The 27,167-nt window shown below is 33.7% G+C and overlaps 2 protein-coding genes across 2 annotated transcripts; one reads left to right on the top strand and one right to left on the bottom strand.

Annotated features, from left to right (window-relative positions):
- Nucleotides 1–1,246: 1,246 nt before the first annotated feature.
- On the top strand, nt 1,247–15,760 carry LOC147396990 (uncharacterized). Its single transcript, XM_086452352.1, has 10 exons — nt 1,247–1,532; nt 6,744–6,895; nt 11,754–11,825; nt 11,916–11,996; nt 12,115–12,144; nt 12,982–13,068; nt 13,781–13,841; nt 13,972–14,047; nt 15,150–15,223; nt 15,450–15,760. The coding sequence occupies exons 1-10, from the start codon at nt 1,415–1,417 to the stop codon at nt 15,575–15,577; spliced, it is 879 nt and encodes a 292-aa protein (XP_086308478.1). The 5' UTR covers nt 1,247–1,414; the 3' UTR covers nt 15,578–15,760.
- Nucleotides 15,761–20,891: 5,131 nt separating this feature from the next.
- Nucleotides 20,892–22,905, bottom strand: LOC147396989 (uncharacterized). The gene is made up of 2 exons (XM_086452350.1): nt 22,158–22,905; nt 20,892–21,395 (listed from the first exon to the last, which is right to left on the bottom strand). The coding sequence occupies exons 1-2, from the start codon at nt 22,704–22,706 to the stop codon at nt 20,994–20,996; spliced, it is 951 nt and encodes a 316-aa protein (XP_086308476.1). The 5' UTR covers nt 22,707–22,905; the 3' UTR covers nt 20,892–20,993.
- Nucleotides 22,906–27,167: the final 4,262 nt, after the last annotated feature.

Here is a 27,167-nt window from a genome sequence, read left to right as displayed (position 1 = left end):
GGACCGATTTAGAGATTAGATTTTCTAGATTCATCATTATAATGGTTATGATTTTTACCAATAAAATAATGTTTGATACAAGATCATTGATTGTATTATTAGACTTGTAAAATTGATGTCAATTCTTAATTGGTTTTAACTTGAATTTGTGTTTGCAGTTGAAAGAAAATAAAGAACCAACCTATGGAGGATTTCTACCAAGGCATATAAGTATTTTTTTTGTATTGCAAGGATTCAAAGCCATGAAAATTGCTAGGTCTATTATATCTTAGAAGACATTTTTGTCATTTTTTTTTTCTTTATGTGAATGACATTATTTCGTCAAATGTTATTTTAGTTTATAATATAGGTAAGAGGACAAAAAATGTTATGAAATTACATCATATACATTGTAAACAAATATTATTAATTCATGATTTTGGCCTTTATGAAAGTTAACTAACATATTAGAATGATATCCTTAATGACTACCTAATTCCGAGTCTTGGTGTTTTAACAATGATATCCTTAACCACAAGGGGATCATATGAATATGTTTATATTAAGTTTCAGTCCCAAGTATTTTTGTACAATGATCGGAATTCAAATGGAACTGATAGCACTTCAAAAGGGATGTATATTAGGGAAATGTCAGGTGATGCTCAAGTATTAATGGGGTTCCTTTAATAAGAGAAACCAAGGGTCCTTGGGCTCACCTTGTGGCTTCCAAAATCATGATCTATTCTCTATTGTTGTAGAGAATAAAATTCTATGAACTTTGAAAATAAAAAATCCTAAAATAAAAAATCATTTTTCATCTTAGAATTTCAATTTTAAATTTGTGAGTTATGAGGAATTTGAATACCCTCTTATTTTCAAAATCTTAGATCAAACTCAAAATAATTTTTTTATTTTTTATTATTATGAATTTTTTGATGAAACTTAGAGGGCTGTGGTGTTGGACTGCTGATGTGATAATCCATTTTAGTCAAATAACTCTTAGTAAGCATTAAATCTTACTATGTCGGTAAAGAAAGTTTTTTCCATTTCAATTTGAAATCTTACTATTTCAATTCAACACGATCATGATTGGAGTTTTTTTAATAATAAATTAATAGCTAAAATACTTTAAGAAAAAATAAAAAAGTGGGTGTAATCAATAAAGAATCTTACAAAATCCGATTAGACGGTCCTAATCCGTCAACAACGGTCCTAATCCGTCAACAAATCGTGAGTCAACAAAATCGGACTCAGCATCTCACTAGGGAAGAAAATTTGGCGTTCCAGTAAAGTGTTCTGGAGTGCCAACTCAGAAAATTTCTTTTCAAAATTTCAGGGTGTCTCTGCTGCTTCTTACTGCAAAAACCCTTAAACCTCATCTCAACTAAACTGCTTATCGAAAACCCTAGAATTTTGAATCGGTTTGCAGATAGCAATGCAAGGAACTATTTCCTATCAATCTCTGTTCTGCCCTAAAACCATTCATACAAGAAAAGCAATCGATTTTAGGAAGAGGAGTCTGAGCTTATCTATCTCTGCAGTTTCCCAAAATGGTAAATCTCAGAACCCCAAATCTTTGATTCCTCTCCTATCAATTTACTTTCTAGAGTTTTGACTTCGAAATTTGAACTGGGTTTTTGTTTAAGAATATCTTTGTCATGCATTTGAACCTGCGAAAATTGATGTTGGATTCTGTTGATTCATGGGCACTTTTTTGTTTTTTGATCTCTATAGGTGTTTCGTAACCATATATTTTGAAAACTTAGGACTTTGTAAGTAAGGATCCCATCGTGGATAATTAACATCTTTGTGTGTGTTTTTGATAATTTATTTTTATTTTTATAGTAGAGCTGGTTGAGATAACCCGCAAAAGAGAAGATACTGTACCTCCTTTGTTAAAAAAGCAAGCTACTTTCAACTTTGCTCCATTTGTCTTTCAAGACAGTATTGTGTTTTGAAGTCAAAATCTCTTAATTAACGACGAAATGATTTTGTTTAAAAGAGTTCTTTGGATCAAGTTGTTGCATTTAATATGAAACATTGACCAACATGATGCTTTTTTCTTCTTCCTTTTTACTGGTTTCGTACTAAATGCAACAACTTGATCCAAAGAAGGTACCTCAAACTATATTATTAATGAAGGAATCAAAATCCTAACTACGAGTTACGCATCGATTCCTGTATAAGAGAAGATCATTAGAAAATACTTCCTGAAATTCTATTAAAAAAATTTACACTAGAAAATTAAAATGCCCACGATCATAATTAAAGGTCCTTAAAAAAGAATGCTCTTTTCCTTCAAATAACCTGTTGTTTCTTTCCATCAAAAGACACCTAATAAAAATGGGTAATTGAGTAATTAACCACAAAATCTTCTCTCTTGGGCACAATCCTTTGATTTTTCAACTTTGAAATAGGAACTGGGTAGAGTTTGGGAAACATCAAGAGACATAAAATAGTGAAATAAAATGAGCCCAAATTTCTCTTGAAAAGATACAATGAATAAAAATATGGTTGAGCAACTCACCTCTTAGTGTTCATAAATAACAAAAACTCACTTAAATGGTTACAAAACATAATAATAATATGATTTTTATTAAAATCTTGTTCAAAGAAGTTGACCAAATAAGAAATGATACCTTTGAAGGGACTTCAATAAAATAGACTTTACTAGGAGGGACAAAATTTGAGGGTACAAAGGATTTTCATAGAAAATTTACCATTTTAGATCACAATCCACATCCTTGCCAGTCTTCCCTTGGAAACACAAGAACAAGAGAGATTGAGTTAATAAGAGTTGCCATAGAATAAAGCTCTTCATTGAAGTTTCCTTTTAAACCAAAATCCTAAGGGAACTCCTCCCTAGTCTGGACCTTGACATTCGAAGTAGCAATGTTCTTTTTAGAAGGCCATGTGAAAATATGAGGAAACTGATCTTTAAGAGGTGATATTCCATTCCATCTACCCCCCAAAATTGGACTCTGTTCCCTTTCCCATCCCTAAATGCGACCTTATTATGATAATGAGGGAGAACTTCAGTGATTCCTTTCCATACTCCACAACCATAAGAAATTCTTAACTCCTTGCTTTCCCACCAAGCACCAATCACATCTCACACCATATTTGGCCTTTATGTGATCCTTCTACAAATTTAACTTGAAATGGAACCTTATTTTGTGGTGTATTTGATCATAATATCATGTATCTATACTCTAACTATAGAGGGCTACCTTTGAATCTAAACTTTTAAGCTAAGTATATACAAGATAGAATATATGCATAATGCTGGTTAAGATTGATGGGCAAAAAATAACCCAAAGCTACAACATCTGTTATTCAGATCAATTATCAGTAAAAATGGAGAGATTGTGAGGATGTTTCCCACATAATTATTGCTATGTGGCTAAGGTGTGTAGACACCCCAATTTGCACGAATCCATTAGGAATTTTCAAAAATTCTCAAGTTGATTTCGATCAAAGGTCCAAAGCCCTTCAATGGGCCCACATTGCATAATAATTGTCCCTTGGCTCTTCGTGCATACGTGCACACATGTATCATTTCATATTAATTTGCATGTCCAAACCTTGTCCCTAGTCTAACCCCATCCAACTCCATGACCCATTTTTCGATCCAATTCCATAACCCATTTTCGACCCAATTTCATATCCATTCTCCATTAACCAATCCATTATCCATACCCTAACCCAATACCAAGCCCATTCTCAAACCTAGCCCAAATACCCAAATCCAAACCACCATGAGCCCATTCTCTTAAAGATGACACATGGTCTCTCATAAGCCCCAATGCCCAATGCTCCAACCTAATTGGAGAGTCAACTCTCTTGAGAAAACCCTAGAATACCTTATTCAAAAAGTGAATTCAAACAAAAATGTACTTTGGTCTTTGGTAAAAATCCTTAAAGTTGAGAGAACTTCCGATCCTACCCTTAAAAGGTAGGAATCTTCAAGTACATACATGAAGCTCTTTCATTAGTTCATTTAAAAAATATATATTCACCCTTGGTTTATGAGTTATTTACAAATGAACCAAGTTATACTTTTACCTACCACTCCACCTTTACACATGTCATTATCTTACTTACGCTCCCAAAAATGCTTTTGTTCTCTCACCTCTATTTATCAAAAAATCAAAGATTAAAAATTCTTTTAGGGTTTTTTCTCACAAATTCCACCTTTATCTTATAAAAAGGAAAAATCCAAAAACAAACGATCTAAACCTCATGTTATTTCTCTTTGTTTTTCAAGGTTGGACCACTTTACCCTAAAAAATTCTTCAAAAACTCTATAAATAGTTCTATTTCCTATGAGCAATTCATGCTCTCAAGCCCCCATCTCTCAACCTTAAACTCTACCAAAATCCCTACTCAACTCCTTCAACCATTTCTCAACCTTTAAGCTTCCAGACAAAAACCATTACATATCTCTTACTTTCAACTGTTAGCCAAAGCTTTCAACTTCAAGTTCTTCTACTTAAGGAAATCTCATTCAAGACTATCAAGGGACAAAATGGGTTAGGACTAATTTTATTTCAAGCATTTGCATTTTCTTCTTCTATCCATCCTTGTTTTTTTTTTTAGAAAACCCTTAGGACGTAATAGAGAACCCTTTTTCATTCCGAATAGGTTGAACCTCAACCTTGGGCATGGAATGCTTGAGGCGGTTTGGCCGAAAGGATGGAGGTTGGAGCCTTTTTTAACCCACTTATCTCTCATGCATTATAATGTACATTATGCACACACCACACATGCTTGGCCATGATGAAGAAATGTGTAACTCTTTTGGTAGGGTTGAAACACTAAATTTATAGCTAAGCATGCACGCATCAAAGTTATGGATCTAAGGGAACTCCATTTATGGAATCTCTCAAAAATCCTAAACTAACATTCCAACTTATGTAAAAGGTGATGATTCCATGGGATGTCCTCTTCTATAGGATATTCCAAATGTCAACACTATTATTAAATCCTCTTTCAAAGAGGTACATTCCCACCATGTGCAGACACCCACTTTATGCATCTCATGCATTTTGTTGTTCTTTTTTGACTACCCTAGAAATGGCCAAGTTAAAAAAGGTAACTACCCTAGGTGGGGAGAATAGGGTGCCTAACACCTTTCTCATTCTCTAATCGAATCCCCTTACCTAGATCTTAGGTAGACCACACCCTTTTTCATAAACGAGAGTTACTACGATGCCATGAAAAATGATTTTCCTAAAAATTTAATTCGGGTGCCCATTTACACCCATTTTCAAAAAAAGAATGGTGGTGACTCCAAATAATGTAGCATTGAGGTTCAACGATGAACATCTCATGTTTACAGTGGAGATATGCTTTAACTGTATTATACGACTAAAGTTGATGATTAAACTAAAGGGAGAATTTAGTTGAGGTAAAACATAAAATGAGCATAAAAGGGATGTTGATGACAAGAAAAATTGATGGTAAGGCTAAGAGATTAAACAAAGAAATGAGTATCATTCAAGAAAATCTAACTTGAGAAATTTTGGGCATGTTCAAAAAATAAGAATGCCGACACTAGTAAGGAATATTGTTTTGGGAGTTGAAGGGTACACAACGGCAAGACATAATGTGGATTGAGGTGGTGAGAAAATATTTGATAAAACATCCCTAATAGAAGGTATAGTTCTAGATAGATTTGAACGAAAACACTAATATTATTGATGATGATCTGAACTCTAAATATTTCTATTAGTTCCGATATAGGTCATTGTCCCCCCCCTTCATGAAAACAAAGGTCTCTAACTGGACATTGCAAGAATCTCGAGATGATTCATAATTGGGTTGGGTCGGTGGAAACCCGAGCATAACGTTGCAATCTTCTTTACGGTCGGGTCAGACTTTTATATTTGCATACGTTTAGTTCAGGCAGCGACAAAATAGTATGATCTTTGAATTGATGCGATGTTGTGTGTGCTTAATCCTTACATACATACATGGATGCATGCATAAATGCACAAGTGCTTGCATATGTGTGTGTGTGTGTGTGTGTGTGTGTATTTATGGGTCGGGATCCGTAGACAACATTCTAGACAACGCTTTTTTGTCTTATATGGGCAAAAAGTTTCAGAATGGGCTGATTTTTTGTGAGGATGATCTCTATGGTGAGGGGATCATCCTTGCGAAAAATCAGCCCATTCTGAAATTGCTATCCCCAGTTTACAAGTTAAAGAATTGTGGAGCATTCATTTTAACCGTTAGTTTGTTACCACTTTTCATAGGGTTAGAAGTTTTAGAATCTGCTGATTTTTTGTGAGGATGATCTATTCACCGTAGAGATCATCCTCACAAAAAATCAGCTCATTCCGAAACTGTTTTGCCATATGGGACAAAATGTTGTCTATGGAATGCTGCCCTATATATATATATATAGGGTGGCGCTCGGAGGCCCTAAAGAGAGCCAAACATTTTTTTCAATGTTGGGTTAAAGGTTTTAGAATGGGCTGATTTTTTGTGAGGAGAATCTCTACGATGAGGAGATCATCCTCACCAAAAATCAGCCCATTCCGAAACTTCTAACCTCATCAAAAGTGGTTTATAAAAATCGGATGGTTCACAATTCTTCAACTTCCACCCCTATTTTCAACAATGTTTGGCTCTCTTTTGGGCCTCCAAACGCTTCCCATATATATATAATTAGTCAATTACCATATCGTAATCTATTTACCCCTTAACTACATTAGGATAGTCCTTAACAACAAAGTGCTGAAATCACATTCTTGTAGTGACAACTCCCGAAGTACAGGATGTTTTAAAGCGTGCTCTCGCAAAGAGGGCTGTGGGACTAGTGAAATCTGGAATGGTGATTGGCCTGGGCACTGGAAGCACTGCATCACTTGCCATTGAAGAGCTTGGGAGACTGATTAACCAAGGAAAGGTGAGAATCTCCTACACTAGTTCTAAACTTCTTGTTGATAGGTTTGGATGTGACAAAAAGTTGAGACAGGAAAAGCCAGGTATAATTCAGGTTATTTCATTTGAAAATTCTGCAAAAATAAAAATTTAATGATTCTGATAATTTTTGTAATATCTTTTTTTCCCCAATAACTTGTGTATAATTTTTGAATAATTTGTGAATTGTTCACCCATCCCCAAAAATCTGTGAATTATTTTGTTTCTTTTAAATATTTTAAAATTAATATGTAATACACATATAATAGGCTTACTTTTCAACTAGGATACTAGTTTATGCACATTTAAAATTCACATATTATAGGCTGTATTGCATGTCCATGCAGATGATTGATTGATTTAAAAAAAATAAAAATAAAAAAAATTAAATTTTAAACTCTACGAATACATAATCTGAGAGTAGGGCCATAAATGAGCAAGTATTGTTGTTGAACGTATTGAAAAACATATCAAGGGTTGATAATTCAGCTTTGGTGAGCAATTTGCTCAACACCAAAAATGATACGAAACTCACCTAGATTTTTACCATATCTATATGCTTCTGGTATTAGCCTAGGATCGCACAGATAACCCCTGAATCTGACCCATCTCAAGTTGGCTGAAACTTTTAGTTCTAACTAGTATCAAAATATAACATTGATATAGACCGTGGTGCTCACAAGGATCTATGACAACTTATTTGTGTATTTCCATGGTCTGTTAATCAGTTGAAAAATACAGAAAGGTAACTATGTGTGCCCATGCATGATGCATGTGCTCATTTTTTTATTTTTGAATGGGGGAGGCTAGATACTTTAATGAGAATAGAAATCACAAAAAAAATCCAACATTTAAAAATTCATAACAAAGTTTTAAAGATTCCAAAAAACTGCCTGAAGCCCAAACCTCTAGCTTGTGGAATGTCTACTCTATCTTCTCTGAGGTGGATGTGTCTTGTAAGAGTCAACGCCAAAAACTGAAATGATGCTGTTGTAGAAAGTAGAAACCTTGATCTATATTACCGATGAATCTAACCAGTCATAAGAAGGGAAGTGACATGAGTACTTGTGTTATGCAGGAGATTTACTGTTCAATCAATCATATATATAAATATGTATAAGAAGTGCCATTTAGCTAAGTGGTAAGACTTGTGGGGTTGTCTTGAGTTATACAAGGGGATATTCTGTTCAATCAATCAATATATATATAGGAGCGGTTCATGGGACAATAATTGTGATAAAATCTATGACAATGGTTTTTTGTAAACCACTTTTGATGGGATTAGAAGTTTCGGAATGGGCTAAATTTTGGTGAGAATGATCTTTATGGCGAGGAGATCATCCTAACCAAAAATCAGCCCATTCTGAAACTTCTAACCCCAATTTACAAGTTGAAGAATTGTGGACCGTTAATTGTTTTGTAAATCACTTTTGATGGGAGCTGATTTTTAGTGAGGATGATCTCTATGGTGAGGAGATCATCCTAAACAAAAATCAGCCCATTCCGAAACTTTTAACCCATATAAGACAAAAACCATTGTCATAGATTTTGTCTCAATTATTGTCCCATGTCCCCGTATATATATATATAAAAGGGAATGCTAAGGTCCAAGTTAGCATGGGGATGTTAGCATCATGAAATTATTCCAATTGACAAAAAATGTTCTTCATTGAATGTTGTTAACCAACCAACTACTCCAAAAGACCGATCTGATGGAGAAGGGGAGAACTATGAATACAAGAGGGTAATGGGGCGTAATTGGGGTATGACACCCGAGAGTGGAGAAAAATATACACTCAACACTCCCCCTCATCCATAAGGGTGGAAAGATTTGAACCTGCAACCCATACGAACCTTGCGTTCTGATACCATGTTAACCAACCAATTGCACCAAAAGACTGATCTGATGGAGAAGGGGAGAACTATGAATATAAGGCTTAACTGGGGTATGATACCCGAGAGTGGAGGAAAATATACACTCAACAAATGTTAACTCCAACTATTTAATAAGGGCAAGAGTGGTCTTTGTGCAAAATTAATTATCCACTCATTTCACAAAAGTTCATTCACACTCTCTCTCTCTCTCTCTCTCTCATAACTCTAATCAATTCTACTCTCCCTCTCTCTATCCACTCACTCTCTCTCACAATTCAAATCTATTCAACTGCTTCTTTTGCGCGGTTGATCCTAATCTTTGCTATTACCTATATATTTGGAAAATGCCTTCTTTTTTTTCTTATTAAACACAAGTTGATTTGGTATCCACCAACATTTAATTATTTCTTTTCCAATTTCATCTATGTTTTTGGTTAAGTTTAATTGATAGTTTTTCTTTATTTTAGGGTTATTTACGCTTCAGATTAATCAAATGGGATAAATTAGAAAATGATTGTATCCTTACTAGAGAGGATAGAATCAAGATTCGTGTGGTCTAAATATCAACACCACCGACAGTCAATCTCTAGGGATATATTATTCTCCAAGAAACTTGCAATTAAACTTATTTTTTTTGCCAAATATTTAGACTGTCGGGTGTCAATATTTTGACCACACGAATCTTGAATCTATCCTCTATGGTAAGGATAAAATCATTTTCTAATGTCATCCCATTTAATCTGAAGTGTAAATAAAGAAAAACTACCAATTAAACTTAACCAAAAATATAGAAGAAATTGGAAAATGAATAATTAAATGTTAGTGAATACTAAATCAACTTGTGTTTAAGAAGAAAAAAAGAAGCCATTTTCCAAACATGTAGGCAATGAGTTATTAACAAAGATTGGGATTAGCCTCACAAAAGAATTCATAAAGAATTAAATAACAGGGTCTAGTTATTTTTTTTGGACATACAATTGAGTGGGTGTGCAAATTCAAAATTTGGTGTGTCCAAAACGAGTGTAAGAGAGAGTGAGTTGAATTAACCGAGTTGTGAGGGAGAGTGAGTGGAGAGAAAGAGTAGTTGAATTGATTTGAGTTGTGAGAGAAAGTGAGTGAGTGGATAGAGAGAGTGAGTTGAATTCATTAGAGTTATGAGAGAGAGAGAGAGAGAGAGAGAGAGAGAGAGAGAGAGAGAGAATTGAATGAACTTTTGTGAGAGAGAGAATGAGTGAATAATTAATTTTGTACAAAAACCTCTCTTGCCCTTATCAAATAGTTGGAGTTAACATTCAATGAAGGATATTTTTTGTTGATTGAAATAACTGGATGATGCTATCGTCCCCACACTATCTTGGAAGTTATATATATATGTAAGAAGTGCCACTTAGCTAAGTGGTAAGACTTGTGGTGGTTGTTTCCAGGTCCTAGTTTCAAACCCAGCTGTTAACAATTAACAATATTCCTGTACTAACCAAGCATATATATATTGATAGGCAAGTGAGATTAGGAGTCAGTAATTAATAGGTGAAGGCTGACTCTTGAACCCAGGTCATGGTATCAACACTCACAGACTTCATTCAATCAAAATATGGGAGTATTGATTGTTTATGTTAGCATTCAATCATTCACAAAGCTTTTGTAATGGTCCTTAACTTTTGGATGAGTTGAACAAGTATTCTATTTAACCCACTGCCCTTTGGAAGATAGTCAGGTGGCATAGCGGCAATTTTGTTCATTCCTTTTTTCCTTGAACAGAAAATACCTTTGATAACACAAACACAATATAAAGCTTTAGGGCTGTAGGCAAATCTCTGGAGGGGAAGAAAATTAAAAAATTAAAAAATTAAAAAAAAAAAAAAAAAAAAAAAAGAATTAAGATTCCAAGGCATCCCATCTAAATACGAAGTCATCAAATGATGACCTAGTACTTTGAAAACAAAGGAAACCAACATGAAAGAATGGGTTTAATTCTCAGGATGATTGACACGGGGTTTTTTTTTCTTGCTTTTGAATACTCATTTTTTTCCCCTCCATCCATAAGGCCCAACGTATACCAAAGAGGATAAATCTTCTACTGAACTAAACCTTTTTTTTGAAAAGGCTTGGTGTGCCACCCAACTAAAAGATCATGAATGGTAAATGAAAGATTCCAGATGATGGCATAACTCCTGAAAAAGTCTTTCCAAACTGACCTTGAATTAAGGGTTCAGACGGTGAAGGACTTTGAATCTCTTAGAACTTTTTCTCAAATTGGAGTACTCCCTCTTCAAATAGTCATGATTTGCAATCCCTCATGGAATTGTTAAATTATATAAAAGCCTCTTTGATTTCTGTTTACTGTAAAGGTTCTATGTTTCTATTAAAAGGACCATCAGGAATCCCCCTCCCTATCCTGAGGATGGATGGTCTGTCTTCTTGTGTTCAACCATAACCCTTTTAGGAAAATCTACCTAGACTTACAATAGACATTAGCATTTGGCAATGTGAAAAGGTTGAAGATGCCATGCACTTTTGGCAGCCCCCTCAAACTTCAAGCGTTTGATGAATACCATCTCTAGTCAGACAAATTCAAAGGGAAACTAAGTTTAGTGACCTCAGACATTGATTACCTCTCTCCGATTGAGGAATATGGCTTGGTTGCTAGGGGCACTGTTTTTTTTTTTTGGGTGTATATTATACGAAGAATTTAGGGGAATATTTTTCGAGGACTTTCTTGTAAGATGGGATAGGGTTTGTAATCTCTGGTTGTGGGGTAGTTGTTTTTGTTTTTGGGTGTCGAGTGTCCTTTGTTTGCGTGTTTTGTTGAAGGGTCTCTTGTACTACTTTGCTTTGGGCTGGTCACCTTGACCTCCCTTTTAATATAATTATCTTTACTTATATGAAAAAAAGAAAGTAATACCAATGTGCTTTTCATCTCATTAATTTTGACATGGAAACATTTGTTGCATTTTCCTTTCTCCTTTCAGTTGAAGGATGTTGTTGCAGTTGGAGCAAACTATCAGTCACGAGTTCTGGCTAGGCAGTTCGGTGTGAAAACTGTAAGTTTCAATCAATGGATATCTTTCTATTCTTGTCGGTTTAATGTATTATTGTTCAATTAAGGGGTGCTTGAATGTTCTTATTTCCAGGTTGATTTGAATGATATTAATCAAATTGACATTGCCTTTGATGGGGTTGATGAAGTGGACTTCCATAAGAATTTACTAAAGGTTGAAATTGTTCATACCTATTTTGTGTTTGTGTTGCTAATTTCCACATTAGAAATTTAAAATAACATGCAAATACTGTGCAATGATAAGTAGATTTTGCAATTTTTTATCTTTACAGGGTGGGGGAGCGGCTCATACAATGCAAAAGGTATCGTTTTTTCTTCCCACTGAACTGAATTTTTTTTTTTTTTTTTGAAAGGGATTATGTGATATTTTTCTCTTTCCACATTTCTCCTTTTCTTTTGATTTTTTTTTTTTTTTTTTTTGTAGCATAATAAGTAGCGTGTTTTCTTAACATTCAACACTAGACTAATGTGTTTTCTTGGTAATGCATGAAAGGTGTGCTGTTAAAAGAAAATGAAATTCCCTTGTTCAGTAGTTGCCAACCTCATTGGCTATTATGCTCATGAGTGATTATTATCAGCTGTATTAGGCAGGTCTAGAAGACCTTTGTATTTTCTTCATCATTGTCAAATACTTGTCCCAAAGGTTTTACGCTGGCTGAATGAATCCAGTTCAAGTATTCAATTCTGTTTGAATCATGTCTTATGTTATTGAAAGTAATGTTCGTATTCACTTTCACCATCTCAATCCACGTTCTTTTTGGTCTTCCTCTCTCTCTTTTAGAACCTTCAACTTACATATTCCTTCCAAGTTCCAACTGGGGTTGTAACAGTCTTCGTTGAACATGCCCAAACCATCTTAATTGACTCTCTTAGTTTATCGCCTATTGGAGTCACTCCTACATTTTCTCGAAAGCCCTTAATTTTAATTTTGTCTTTCTTAGTCTTCCCCTTATCCATCTCAGCATAAATACTCATCATGCATTTCTTTGTATTTTCTAACTACTAAATAATAAATCATTAATATTTACAATTATTAAAAATATACACACCCCCGAGGCCTTGATATTTTTATCAAAAGCATGGACTGTTGTTTCCAGACATCACTACTATATTGATTCTCATGCTTATGTGTTCAACAGGTAGTTGATTCTGTGGCAAAGGAGTGTGTTATACTAGCAGACCAATCAAAGGTCGTTCTCCAGCTTGGCAGCACATTTCCAGTTCCGGTCAGTTGATATCTGTATATTTTTCTTAAAAGAAATATCATTAAAATTGTAATAGGTAACACGAAAAGAGTGCTGTGGTGCCTTTATCACATTCCATTGGTAGGAATCACTTAAATCGTTGCAAAATTTATGCATATGAACTGTGATGGGGGGCTGAAACAATAATGCATCAAAACAGGCGATGCTTCCCTTTTTATGATTGTGTTACTGTTGATTAATTATTCATGGTTTCTTGAATAAAAATAATCCGTATGATTTCCTTATTATAATAGCTGATGTAACTATTTTTTCATAAGTCTGTAACTGTTTTAATCTTTGTGAGTATTATTATTATTATTATTGTTATTGTTGACTATTTTTACCCATTAGAGAACTTTTTGGAGAAGTGAAGGAAGTTAATATAGCATATGATGTCTTTTATTATTTAACAATTCTACACTAAACAACACCATTATCTACCTAACAAAAAACAAAAAACAAAAAACAAAAAACAAAAAAAACACACCATTATCAATTTAGTTATCAAGTAATATTTTACTGGAAAAGCTGACAGGAATACAGACGATCTCTTCTAGGGAGATATTTTCTTATAATAAGTCCTAGGGAGATTACAATAGGCAAAATATCAATTTCTATTAGATTATTACAAGAAATACCTGAATTTTATTACTTGTGATCTTTCTCAAGAGTTTTAATTATTCATATTTTGTAGGTGGAAGTTCTTCCTCCTGCCATATCACCTGTTTTGAGGCGGCTTGTTGCTCTTGGAGGAGGTTATTGTTGACATTGCTAGCTTTAAGTTTACCTTAAATCTGTTCTAATGACCTCATTTAGATTTTTATATGAATTCATGTAATTATATTTTTAAGGGGTTTCTTATTAACCTTGGCTATTTAATCGCAGTTCCCGAAATTCGATCTGCCTTGAGGAAGGATGGTCCAGTGATCACAGACCTTGGGAATATGGTTGTAGATGTGAGGTATTTCTTCTCCTTGGTAGATAAACTTGGTGAAAACTGGATCCTTCAGGTACACAAAGCACCATAAAAATTGAATTCTGGGGTTTCAAAATTCAAACCTCTTTCATTTTCTTCGGTGGGCAAAAACTTGTCTTCAACAAGTTATGGGTTCTGCCATTTTTCTGGGAAATTTTTCTTGTATTTTTTGATATAAATCTCACCTTAACATTATTTTCCGTTCCTCCATTTTCAATGTTTTGTATAGAACTTTAATTTTGGAAATATGACATATTCCTGTGACAGTTTGGGGTGTTTGAAGTTCTTATTAATAAACATTTATGTTTAGGTGCCTATCTATTTCTTAACACGTTATGTAAAATCTATGTTCCATTATGAGGAAAAAAATTAGTTCACAGTTTGGCTGCCCATAACCCTCAAATGTGACAAATAATGAATGTGCTTCTATTGGACAGGGTGGAGATGTTCTAGGCAGATTTAACCAGCTGTCCAAACAAACATAACTAATAACAATTTCATTAAGAAAAACTGATTATATTGGGAAATTGGCTAACAGTGGCTAGCCCAAGTGGTCCAATCTTGATGCAAGGACTCATCCCTTACTAGCGAGCTTTTATATTGGTTGCTTGCCCAGCTGATGCTCAAGCCCTCATCTTGTGTTCCAACTGGTTGGCAAATGTAAAGAATAATTTTTTTTTTTCATGATAGATGGTTTGTTTTTGGAATTCTAGTGAGTAGAGAAGATGATTAAACCTTGAATAATTTTATATTTAATATTCAACCTATTGCAAGAATATTATTTCTTGGGATCCGTCAATGTGGCCCTTTATACTTACCTCTAGTGGGGTTTGACTCACCTACTGAATTTCAGAACTTGGGTTTTTATTGTAGTTATGATTTTAAAGTTTATGTTTTTTGAAACCTGATTTATTTAAGGTAAACCCTGATATGTTGTTGTTATTTGATATGAGTGCTTTGTGGAAGAAGTTAAATAATTCTGATCTCTGTTTTTTTATGTTCTTGATAAAGCACTGCTAAGCACCACAAAAAAAAAAGGTGTTCTTGATAAATCATTAATTGACTTTGATTTTTATTTTTGGTCCAGCTTTCCAAATGGGATTCAAAACCCATCTGATCTCGAGAAGAGCATCAACATGATACCTGGCGTAGTTGAAAATGGTAAGACAAGTTTGATGTTTTTTGCATGCATGCGAATGGCCCCCTACCCTCTACCAATGGTTTTAGTGTGGATGCAGGGTTTTGATCCTCGGGCGGTGGTACTAGCGTGCACCCACACACACCCACAGACACAAACACGTACAAACACGTGCACATACACAGACAAATTACCGAGGTTGCACCTTTCACAACTATAATTCTTCTAATCTTTTAGTCATTTCTGTAGGCATTGTTTGTGGCATTGCAACCTCTGTGTTGGTTGCCATCCAAGATGGAGATCGTGTCACAGTGATGGACTTGGAGGAGTTTGTGAAAATTATAAATACCCCTATGGAGGCAAAATCTCATTCGTAAGAAGTTTTATATTTTCTTTTGTGGGTTTTACTTGTTTTGATAGATAATGAGATTGTTACAGTTATGGGCAGTTGGTTTCCATCTTCTTCGGTGTAAAATAAAATAATGACATAAATGTATTTGTCGCTCTGAGTACCAATTTATGCCATTAGTGTGTGAAAGAAAAAAAAATTCTATCTGAAATATTAGATCAGGTTTTTCATATTTTGCAGTATTACAAATTAATTTAATGTCATGTTTACATTGAATTTATGGATTCTAAGGAAACCTATTGAGGGAAAAGTGATTTTTAGTAATAATATTTATTAAGATAAAAGACATGAACCTTTATGACTGGTGTTATTTTTTTGTAATCAGGTTCTATGGAAAGAACCATTGGATTTTACAAAAAATTGAGGTTCAACCTTAAATGGAAAAATTGAACCCAGCTGATACAAACTCTCTTTAATGGTTACAAATGATCACTATAACTTCATCATTTTAAGGTTATAACGACATGGTAGTGCAATGCATCATTGTATGTTCCTAAAAGATTAAATTCAAAAGCTAAGATGTTGCAGGAAATAATCTCTGATTTATACCACCATGTATTAAAAAAAAAAACTAGAAGAGATAAATCAATTATCATTGTTTTATGAACATTTTTTATCCAATAAAGTCTAAACTTTTGATTTTGTAGCAATCTCTTAAACTTTTCCCATTAAGCCCTACGACCCATGTTGTAACACACACACACACACACACACACACACACACACACACACAAAATGAGGGATTAATTTGTTGATTGAAATCTAAATTAAATAAAATTTATAATTATAAAATATATGGGGATTGAGATTATGGGTTTTGGTTTGAACGGTTGAGGTTATGGGGTTTGGGGGGTTTTGAGTTTAAGAGGATAGGAGGGTGTAAACTCTCTCTGCATGAGTCATAAAAAAGCTCGGATTGGCTAGCCATGAAAATAGCTTGACACCGTTTACATATGAATTGGGGTGGCGTTAGCAAAAGATGGCGTGACAATAGAATCTCTCCATGATATATTATTTTCTGTAAAGGGTTTGCTTCTAAAGAGTCTTTGAGATCGTTTGATCGATCAACTTTTGCACTTTTAAATAAAGGGCCAACATAATTTAAAGAGTCTGTTGGAAATGCTCTAGGTTCTATATAGTGTTTGCCTTTCTACATTTTGATCCCAAGTGCAAGTATTGGAAGACGGGTGCATTAGGGTTATTGATCGTAAGTTTTAATCATTTAAGGATTGCAATTTAAAGGGTTTGGGCAGAGTAGGTTGAACAGTTTAAAATTTAGGGCAATTTAACAAAACATGCACTGAAAATTGAAAAATTCTTAAAACGGTGCACTGTCCAAATAAATTCCAAAATCAATAATTTTCTATTTTTTGGAGATATTTTTTTATACCAAAACAGTAAAAGAATAAAATGAATACTATTTTCTACAATTTTCATGCCCAAACCACCCATTTTTAACTTTATATTAAAAGTACTTAGTTACCCTTTTTTAATTTTGTATTGAAATTCAAATTGTCTTCCTTTTATCCAAGAGTATATAAAAGAGTTAAATTTTGCTAAATGTGAAGGGTAAAATGGTAAAAAGGTAGAAGAAAGAGAAATGGGTAGTTTTAGCATGAAAAATGTAGAGTATTGTTCATTTTATTTTTACTGTTCAAGTAAAAAAACTTATATTTGAAAACGGTAACTTAGTGTTTTTGGAATTATTTTTAATAGTGCACCATTTTGAAAAAAATTTAATTTTTGTGTTCTGTTTTTTTAATTTCCTTCAAAATTTAAATTTCTAGGTTTATTTATTTATCTTTTATTTTATGCAATATTTGAAATTTCAGTTGTCAATGCTAAGAAGAATTTGGGCCAAATCATTGACAATCGTCCTTAAAAAATTGAGGTAAAAATAGAAGGGTCTAATCGACTAAATTGTTTCAAGGACTTTAGTTTTGAGAGGCTTTTACTACCCACTTAATAAAAGCAAAAAATAAAATAAAATAAAACTTAGTTGTTTAGTCCACCATTCTTCATAAAATATATAAATTACTATGTATTAATATTTTATTTATAACAAATTAATATAATTATAAACAAGATCAAAGAATCTGAACAATGATAGCTATCGATGATTATTGAGAAAAGTGAATCAACATAGATCAATCATTATTTGTGATTAATAAAATATTTATGTAATTAACACATGTATCATTTTAGCGTAAATTAATCACATAGATCAAAGATCATTTATGTGATTAACACAGATCAACATCAACATAATCAAAGTCGATGTATGATTATTCTAAATTGTAAACATAAAAATCTTACAAAATTTCACAATTAATATTGACTACATAAATATTATGAGTGTAATTGGTAAACCCGACAATTGTTGATGTCGATATGTAAACAAAAAAAAATATTACATTAGAATAATTTAAGGAAAAAAGCCATAGAAATCGAATAGGTTCTAAGTTTCACTAAATATACATAGAATTGCATTTTGATTCAAAGCATGTTTTCGTAACGCAATCAACAAAAATTAAGTTTACCTAAAAGCACTTTTAAGTATAGAGTAGAGAGAAACACGAAACCACCATAAGCGTGTATAAAACTCTGTTCATCACGATCATTAGGAATTAGTGTAATCAGGGGAGATTTGTTTTATCTTCAATGCATTGTAAAGAATCCACTATTGAATGACTTGCACCGGTAGTTGGAGGTAATGTGGGTAAGTACGAATAGTTCAAGAGGGAATTCTTCAAATGTTTAAAGCAATATTTCAACCTTCTTCAATTTTCTTTTTCTTTCTGTCTGATTCTTCTTCTGTGAAGACTTTGAAATCTACCAATAAAATATGATAGGGGGAGATGAAAAGAAAATTAATTAGAAAAATACTAACCTAGAAGATCAGAACTGAATTTTAGGAAATATGAATGTTTCCTCAAACACCAAACCACTAGTAAATTTAAGGACGTGTGGTTGCAATTTTCTTTGTTTTAACTAAAATGATCCTGAATTTTAAGATGAGGGCATTTTTGGAATCCAATTTTTTTCCTTTTATAAAATAATTTAGTAACATCTTAATCCACCCAACCCAAAAATATATGAATAATAACAAAAAATTCACTCAAAAGACACTCATCCATCGATACTTTGATTGATTTTTTATTTTTTTGAGTCAACTTATTGCAAATCAAAATAGATAAAAGATTTAGAAAGATTTTTTAATAATAAAAATATTAATAATATATAGAAGAGATGTACAATGACACTAGGTATGTTTGATTGCATGAAAAGTGACTTTTTATGAATTTGAAATCCATGGAAAAATAATTGTGGAAAATGGGTAGGGTTGGAAAATAAAATTCCATTGCTTGATTTACTTGAATAAAATCATGGGAAAAATATATGAGAAAAAAAAAGAAGAAGAAAGAGAGGAGGAGGAGGAGGAGAAATAAGATGAGAAGAGGGGGGGAGGAAGAGAAAGCGGGGAGGATGTGGTGGTGGCGACGGAGGTAAGTGAGGAAGAAGAGGGGAGAACGTGGTGGTGGTGGCGGAGGTGAGGGATGGAGAAGGAGAAGAAGAAGAAGAAGGGGAGAGAGAGAGAGAGAGAGAATGAATGTGACCAGAGATGGTGATGACTGCGATGGCGATGGTGATGACGGTGAGGTTAGTGTGATGATGGTTATAGTGGTGGTGATAGGGAAGAAGAAGATATGAGTGGGGAATAATTGATAATGGAAAATATGGGTGGATTTCACTATCCCACTGGGTAGAAAAGTGAAATTCATGTTTTGGTCGACTTTTTGATTGGGGTGGAAAATGAATTTCCATTTCCATATACAATCAAACACTTGAAAAATGTCATTTTCCATGAAAATTAATTTTCCACCCTATTTTTCATGTGCAATCATCAAACATACCTTAAAATTTCCTAACAAGAATTTTAAGTCAGTTGAGATCTAGGGATATCTTTCTCAAAAGATTTAATATCTTCCCATACATGTTAGAAATCAATGAAAAAATCATTCAAAGACAAACTTAAATAATTAAAATTAAAATCTTGATGTGAGACCCCTCACGTTTATATAGAGGAAAAAAAAAAAAAATCTTGATGCGCAGTAATCTGTAAAAAATCTTGATGTGCAAGTTTCTTTGTCCAAAACTCTTGACGTGCAACTTAAGCCCGCCCATATCAAAGTCCAAAAAGCCACCCAAAAGCTTCCATGGGCTTCAGCCTTAAATAATCATTTAGTTTAATTATTAGAAATTGGGTTCCAAGCCCAGTTTAAAGTCACTACTTAGATTGCAGTTCTTTAATGTATTTTTGTAAATTAGAATTCTAATTTAATTATATGTTCTTCTTAATCGGCTGAACTTAACTAGCCTAATGGGCTTATATTGATAAATGAGTAGAAAGAGTTGGGCTTTTGTTTTTTAGTGGACTTTTATTGTTCCCCAATCAACTAGTGAACCGTGATCACATGAGGTGCACCATGTGTTATTTTTTTTCGTGAATGATACTAGAAGTCAGACTAAGATTTAAAATCATAACTCAATTGTGTTGCTCCTTTAGTTATTGCCATAGTTTTGAAACTCGAAAACTCTATTTGTGTTAGAAAGTCTAACGAGTCGAGTCAAGTTGAAAACTTGCGAATTTACTCAGCTGAGTCGAATAAATTTATAAATATTTGAAAATAGTATTTATTATTTTAAAATAAAAAAATTATTTTTAGTTCTCCACAAAGTTGAGTTTTTGACCTGATTCAATGTATTTTGGAGCTGACCCAACGGAGATGACTAGTTGACTCAAATATTTGGCTCTACTGAGTTAGGAGGCCGCATCTCCTCGAAATTCAACCAAGCCGAGTCAACTTAACAAGTTTTAAAACTATCCTTATTACCCAACAAAGCATCAATTAACTTCATATGTTATTGTCCCTCAACTTTTTTTTTTTTTTGCAATGATAGGAGTATCCCAACGTACATTAGTGGGATCAAAAGAGCCAGAGGTTGGGCCAAGGTGTGTGGATCTCATTCCCTGGGCATGGGTAGAGCTTGCACATCACACAAACTTTAAAGTAGGAGGGGTGCAACATGAGAACTTCCCAGGAGATCACCCATCCTAATATTGTGCTCGTCCAAACATATTTAACTGTGAACTTTTGATAGGATGTGGTGCATTAGTGCTGATATGATCATACTTGTTATCCCCCACCCTTTCATTCTATTGCATCCACTTCGATGCATTTTAGTTACTATCAAATTTGAAGCAGTAGTCAAGCTAGAAATTAGATATAATTCCTTCTACATAAATTCTCTTCAAATTTGTACCACATTTAACATATAATAATAATAATAATAATCAAATTAGCTACCATTATATAATATCTTCAATTTCTTCCAATTGTCAAAGAAGGATCAATGCCAATACTATTGCCTGCAAGTATTTGAGCAATTTGTAATTGTGTTGTGGCAATGATCTCAGTTCTTTTAAGATCCATCTCTCCTCTTTTGGCTTCTGCTTCCACTCTCATGCTCTCTACTTCTCTCATCGTCTCCATTCTCGCTTGATCAGACCTCACCACTACCTCCTCTAACCACCGAATGCCTTCCACTACCTCCCAACCTTCCTTCCTTCGCCGTTTATTCTTTGTTTTGTTCTTCTTTTCTACCTTTATTTTCTTCATCTTCAATTTTTCTTTCATGGTATCAGAGACAGGTATACCACTATCCATTTCCATGGACATCTTGTCTGATCCTCCCTCCGAAGTTTTCGCTCCCATGCCCTCTTCCTGTTAAAATGAAAGAGTATGAATCAGTGAACATTACAGCCAATACCCCAAAACTGAGTTGACCCAGCCTTCTCCAAGACTTCTAGCTGATAACTTTGGAAGGTATGATGAAATTTGAATGCTTATATTGCCAAACCAAAATTTTTATATTTTTATAATACACTAAATAATGAAATAAAATTATATTAATTACACACCAAATAAGAATTAAAGGAAAAAAAAAAATCCAAACTATCACTTTCTGTTGAGTTTAGTCCCACATTGGACACAAATTGCCTTGTTTCTCTCCTAATAAACTCTTGGGCCTCTCCACTCATTACCAATTGGTTTTGAGTTGGAACCCAAATTTATCACTTTCTTCCTCATATTATCAACCAATTTCCCCAGGTAGTTATAGCCTCACCAATGTGAGGATGATTCCCCTGGGTCACCAAAAAAACCCAAACCTAAGCTTCTTCAATTCCAAGAAGAAAAAAAAAAGGGAATGGGAATGGTCTTTAAAAAAAATAAAATGGTTATCAGCACCACACAAACATTACATTTAATTTCATTATTTTGTGTGATAAGAAATGCTGGTGTTGCTATATAATATATCCTAAAGAAAATATAAGATCTAAAATGAACTCACATATATATACATAACTCTAGGCCTAAATCAAGTGGGTGATACATGAAGACAATGAAACAAATAATAATAAATAAACAACAGTGTATGATGGACGTAAAAAATTAAACGACTAAGTTGCAATATTAATCACAAACCTTGGCCAAACGTTCAACACCATTTGATTCATGTGAATTTTGGTGGGTAGCAATGGTAATAGGTGGCGGAGGAGCTGGTGGTGATGATGAGGGTGGTGGTGGTGGTAATTGATCAAGTAGCACAAGAGGAGAGTTACTAGTAGGAGTTGTTGGAGGATTAGTCCTACAACGGAGCAAGAGATCAAGTCGTTGAAAGAGCGGCCATGATGAAGTTTCCACTGCAACAGACTCTGATCTATACCGTTTCTTCATCGATTCAATTTTGTTCTTGCATTGTGTTTGTGTCTTGGGTGACTTGGTAGAGTTAGCGCGCGAAGATACAAAGCGTGCGACATCTTCCCAATCATGGCCCTTGAGCTTGGCTCGATTCCGAAGTACCCATTTGGATTCATAGGCATCGAGAAGGCTAGAAACTGCACCTTCACTCCATTCATCTCTTTTTAAGCGACCGCCACCACCACCACTGGAGATAAGTGGTTTCCTCAAAGACTCTTCCATGTTATTGTTAGGAAGAGATTGGCTGTTTTGGTTAAGTTCTTCTTGGTTCATCTCTCCATTCTATTTCCTACCTGTTTGAACTTAACATGGATTGATTCAATAGAAGTTTATGAAGATTAAAAGGAGAGAGAGAGAGAGAGAGATGGTTGAAAAGAAAACCACTAGCAATAGATAGGGAGAGAACAAGCTTGTTTAAGTGGCCAACCAAGGTGATATCTTTGTCAAATGCGAGAGAGAGATGGTTGAAAAGAAAACCACTAGCATTAGAGAGGGAGAGAACAAGCTTGTGTAAGTGGCCAACCAAGGTGATATCTTTGTCAAATGCCTTAATCATATAAAACTTACTTCGGTTGCTTTATTTGGAGTTTTTGTTTTTTTTGGTTGGGTTATCTTATCGAATCGTGATAATCTTACTATACGTTGTGGCAAACTCAACCGACTACCTTGATGTGACAAGTTTGGGAAGAACAGATCTGCACTCCTTGACAACATGGCTGCACGTCCCCCATAAAAAGTGTATCTCGAGAAAAATATGTTTCCTGAGGAACATAGATCCATGATTCCCGAATTTGTCACATCAAGTAGTGGATTGAATATGCCACGAGGGGTACTCAGAGTATCTTGACTCTTATCTTTAATCTTTATGTTGTGGATTGAATAGAAGTTCATGGAGAGAGAGACACACACGAAAACCACTAGGGTTGTCAATGGATCAAAGCAGATCCAAAATTGGATCCATTCTAATATCATAAAATAGGGTTTCCACGATTTGGGTTCATTAATCCATCGGGTATTTTGGATCAATCAAGGAGGGATGATAGCATATCAGGATATATAATGTAGATAATATATTATATTTAGGCATATGATGGACATCTACATTTATATATCAAATTGGACTAATGTGCTTACGAAATATTCACTTATTATTATTATTATTATTAATGTAACGAGCCTATCCTCTTCTGTTCGTATTCCAACATATAGAAACTGATCATTGATCCCATACCCTAATATTCATAGGACTCTTTAAACCAGACAAAAAGTTTGTAATTATCAGTAAAGTTGTTTCTTTTTTATTTATTTATTCATAAGGTCGATCCAGATCCAATCTGATAAGATTTAGGTTCGGATAAGTATCAGATCAGACTCTTAATGAATTGGGTTTTATCGGATGTCAATATTTTTATTCAATAACAATTAGATCTGGTCCAGATCGGACCAAAGCTAACTTGATGTACAAAATGTAAATAAACTTCATATATTTAAATGAATATATAATATAATTCCTAATATTTAATTGGATCGAGACATGGCCAATCCAGATCTGATCCAATAAGACATCAGGTTAGAACCTTATCAAAATCAAAGTCATCAATCTAAATCCAAAGTTATTGGATCGAATTTTGGGTCTAATCTGACCCATTGACAACCTAGGCATCGGATGAATTTTTTTATCCAATCCAATTCTTATTGATTCGATGCAAACCAATCATTAACTGCCCTAAAATTAAACCACAAGTATTAGAGAGAGGGAGAGAACAAATTAACTTAATTGTGCAAGTGGGGAGAGAAAGAATAGGTTGAGAGAGAAAGAAAGAAAGGTAAGGATTAACAGTTATGCTTTCAATCAAATGAATGTATAAGATGGGAAAATTTTCCTTGTGTTCGCCCACTAAAATGGAAAATTTTGAAAAAATTACATGAAGGATCCTGACAGAGGGACTTTTCTCTAAATAGTCCCTAAGTTTTGGATGGTCTATTAATAGTTCATTTAATAATTTTTTTTTAAAATTTCTTAAAAATCCTTGGACCTCACAGAACGTGAAAAACCTATATTTAGCAACCCAAGGCCCTCAAATTTCATAAAATTTGCAGACCAAGGCATTAAAATTTTCATTGTCAATTTTTTTTTTTACGTACCAAAACCGTTAAATTAATGGAGGATGTGAGAAATTTGATGGCTCTAAGCGATTCAATTGGGGATCATAAAAAATTTCAACGGTCATAGGCTGTCAAAATTCATTTTCTAAAATTTGTGGGCTTGGGCCCATCAAATTTTCTTATCAAAATTTTCATTTTTCACATAATGTCATCTCTCACATTTCTTACGATTAAATGCCCTCATCATTCAAACTCATCGTTTTCATTTGAAAAAAAAAAAGAATTTTGGTATCTTAATCGTGTTTTTGAGACTTCATCAATCGATCTTTCCATGTATTTTAGTCTAAAAAACTCAAAAATTGAAAATAGATGGGTTTTACCAATTTCGAGTTCACCATTTTTTATTTTAAAAGGGGTGAACTCGCAATAAATAAAAAGTGTTGAGTTCAACAGTAAATGGTGGTGACTGGTGAGTTCGACGATAAAAATTGTGAACTTGATACTAAATGAAAAAGCAGTGAGTTCAACAATATAAAAAAAAAAAGTGGTGAACATGACCGTAAAATCGTTAATTAAATATAAAATAGCCATGTGTCATTTAAAATGAATAAAATTAGAGGTGCCTTCAATTAAATTACAACCATTAATATTTGAGATACAGCTCAGTGTTTCCAAAGTGGCGAAATACCCCCTTTTATCTGAGTTACCAATAAAAAAGACTAATAGAAAATGATGTATTGCAAAATATCTAAAATACTCTCGTCTTCAAGTTATTGCCGAACAGTCTTGCTTTTTCTTGCCCAAAACTAATCATCTTCAAACTCTTCAATCTCTATGGTATATTATTTTTAAAATATCCAACCTTATGTTCAATCCATCATTTTCAACCTAGTTTTTATCTAATTCCCAAAAATTCTATCTTGATATTTCTTGCCAATATCCGTCATCATCCAACTTTAACCTCTATAGTAAATTGATTTCAATTTATTTAGATTTATCTTCAATCCATTATTTTCTTTCATATCTTAACCGTTTGAATAAAAAAAATCAAAGATTTTTCTAATCAAAATTCAATTATTTTCTACTACTTAAAAATCCTATCTTCCGTTGAGGTTTGAAGTTTCAATAGAAAAGGGTCTTAAATTTAAAGAGATTTTTACAAGAAGTAAAAGATGATTGGTTTTGATGAAAAAAATATCAAGTCTTTTTAGAAATAGGTTGAAGACAAGGGCCTTTGAGTCATTTTATGTTATTTTATCACAGAAGACCAAGGTCAAGAGGAATGTCTTCAGTTTGAAAACACGAGTCATCTAAAATATTCATCAAAACTTGGAGGTATAGGTCCAAATCACCCTAATATTTTGGGAATTTCTATTAGCATCCTAACTTTTACTTATCACACCCAATTAGTAAAATATGATGATCATTGCAATAAGGATAATGCTGAACATTGAAATGTCCCCCACGATGTATATTTCAATGGCGACTAACCATGTAACATATGATAGTAGTGAAATGAAAAAGGTAATAAAGATTTAATATTTTTATTTTATGTTGAAAAAATCATTATTTTGGAATCCCGATTCTTTGAGAACTTCTATTGGAACCCACACTTCTATTTATTACACCTCCATTAATATAAGAGTTGCACTAGGGCGACACAAAAGGGGGACGTTGGGGTGATACAATGACATGGTGGTGTGTACATAACCGTAGATGCTTTTTCACAAGATACAAGTAAAAAGCATCTACGGTTATGTGCGCACAACCACATCATTTGTGTCACTCCAACATTAGTGTTAATTAATCTAATACCAAAGAAAGCCCTCCATGTTTTGGAGAATAATTGAAATACCGGCCTATTTTTCAAAACAATAACATAGTCCCTTGAACTCAGTCTTCTTTGGTAGTCCTTTAGAAATTAACCTGAAGGCACTTGTCTTCAACCTGTGTAAAAAAAAATCCTTAATCACTGACTTTTAGGGAGGTAAAAAACAATGGAGTTTTTAAGTTTAAAAAAAAAAAAAAAAAAAAAATTTCTAGGGGTTTCCTCAAAGGTTTAAGGGAAGAATGAAAACAATTGATTGAAGTTAAGCTTAAATGATTAAATGACAATTATGGCTCTCCATCAAATGAATGGTTGAGATGGCAGAACTATCCTAGGGATACCCAATAGCATGCAATCTAGGAACTCTATATTTATATTTATTTTCCTTTTATCTGAAGTGTCCGTTTAATGGAGAGTCTTAATCGTGGTTTAGGTTGAAAATGATCAAAGGAAACTATATGAGTCTCAAATCATAATTGAGACTCTCCATCAAACACAAAATTGCTGAGATCGGAGGTTATTCCCTAGGGATATACAAATTAAAAGGATCTCGAGAAAATATGTATTGATCTCTAGGAAATATGTATTTTCCTCCCATCTTAGCCGTTAGTCTGGGCTTACAAATTAAAAGTACTAATCATGATACTTTGGACACTCGTAACTCCTTAAAGTTGCATACACATTTCATGAAGCCTATCCATATCCAATAGGCTTGTGTTCAATGAATTTCAGCACAAAAATACCTATAATCCCTTGGAAATAACGTTTTAATTTTGAATAGTTTTGGATTTTGATCATTG

The sequence above is a fragment of the Akebia trifoliata genome, chromosome 8 (genome assembly GCF_017979445.1).
Source record: "Akebia trifoliata isolate Shusen 1 chromosome 8, ASM1797944v1, whole genome shotgun sequence".
In the NCBI taxonomy this organism is placed as follows: domain Eukaryota; kingdom Viridiplantae; phylum Streptophyta; class Magnoliopsida; order Ranunculales; family Lardizabalaceae; genus Akebia; species Akebia trifoliata.
This window is presented reverse-complemented; position numbering and strand designations above follow the sequence as displayed.

Bases quoted from the DNA above. Each gene is read 5' to 3' on its own strand.
- LOC147396990 (XM_086452352.1), top strand. From the start codon at position 1,415: ATGCAAGGAACTATTTCCTATCAATCTCTGTTCTGCCCTAAAACCATT. The intron at 1,533-6,743 runs GTAAATCTCAGA...ACATTCTTGTAG, and splicing joins CTCTGCAGTTTCCCAAAATG to TGACAACTCCCGAAGTACAG. The intron at 11,997-12,114 runs GTTGAAATTGTT...TTATCTTTACAG, and splicing joins TCCATAAGAATTTACTAAAG to GGTGGGGGAGCGGCTCATAC.
- LOC147396989 (XM_086452350.1), bottom strand. From the start codon at position 22,706: ATGAACCAAGAAGAACTTAACCAAAACAGCCAATCTCTTCCTAACAAT. The intron at 21,396-22,157 runs GTTTGTGATTAA...TCATTTTAACAG, and splicing joins GTGTTGAACGTTTGGCCAAG to GAAGAGGGCATGGGAGCGAA.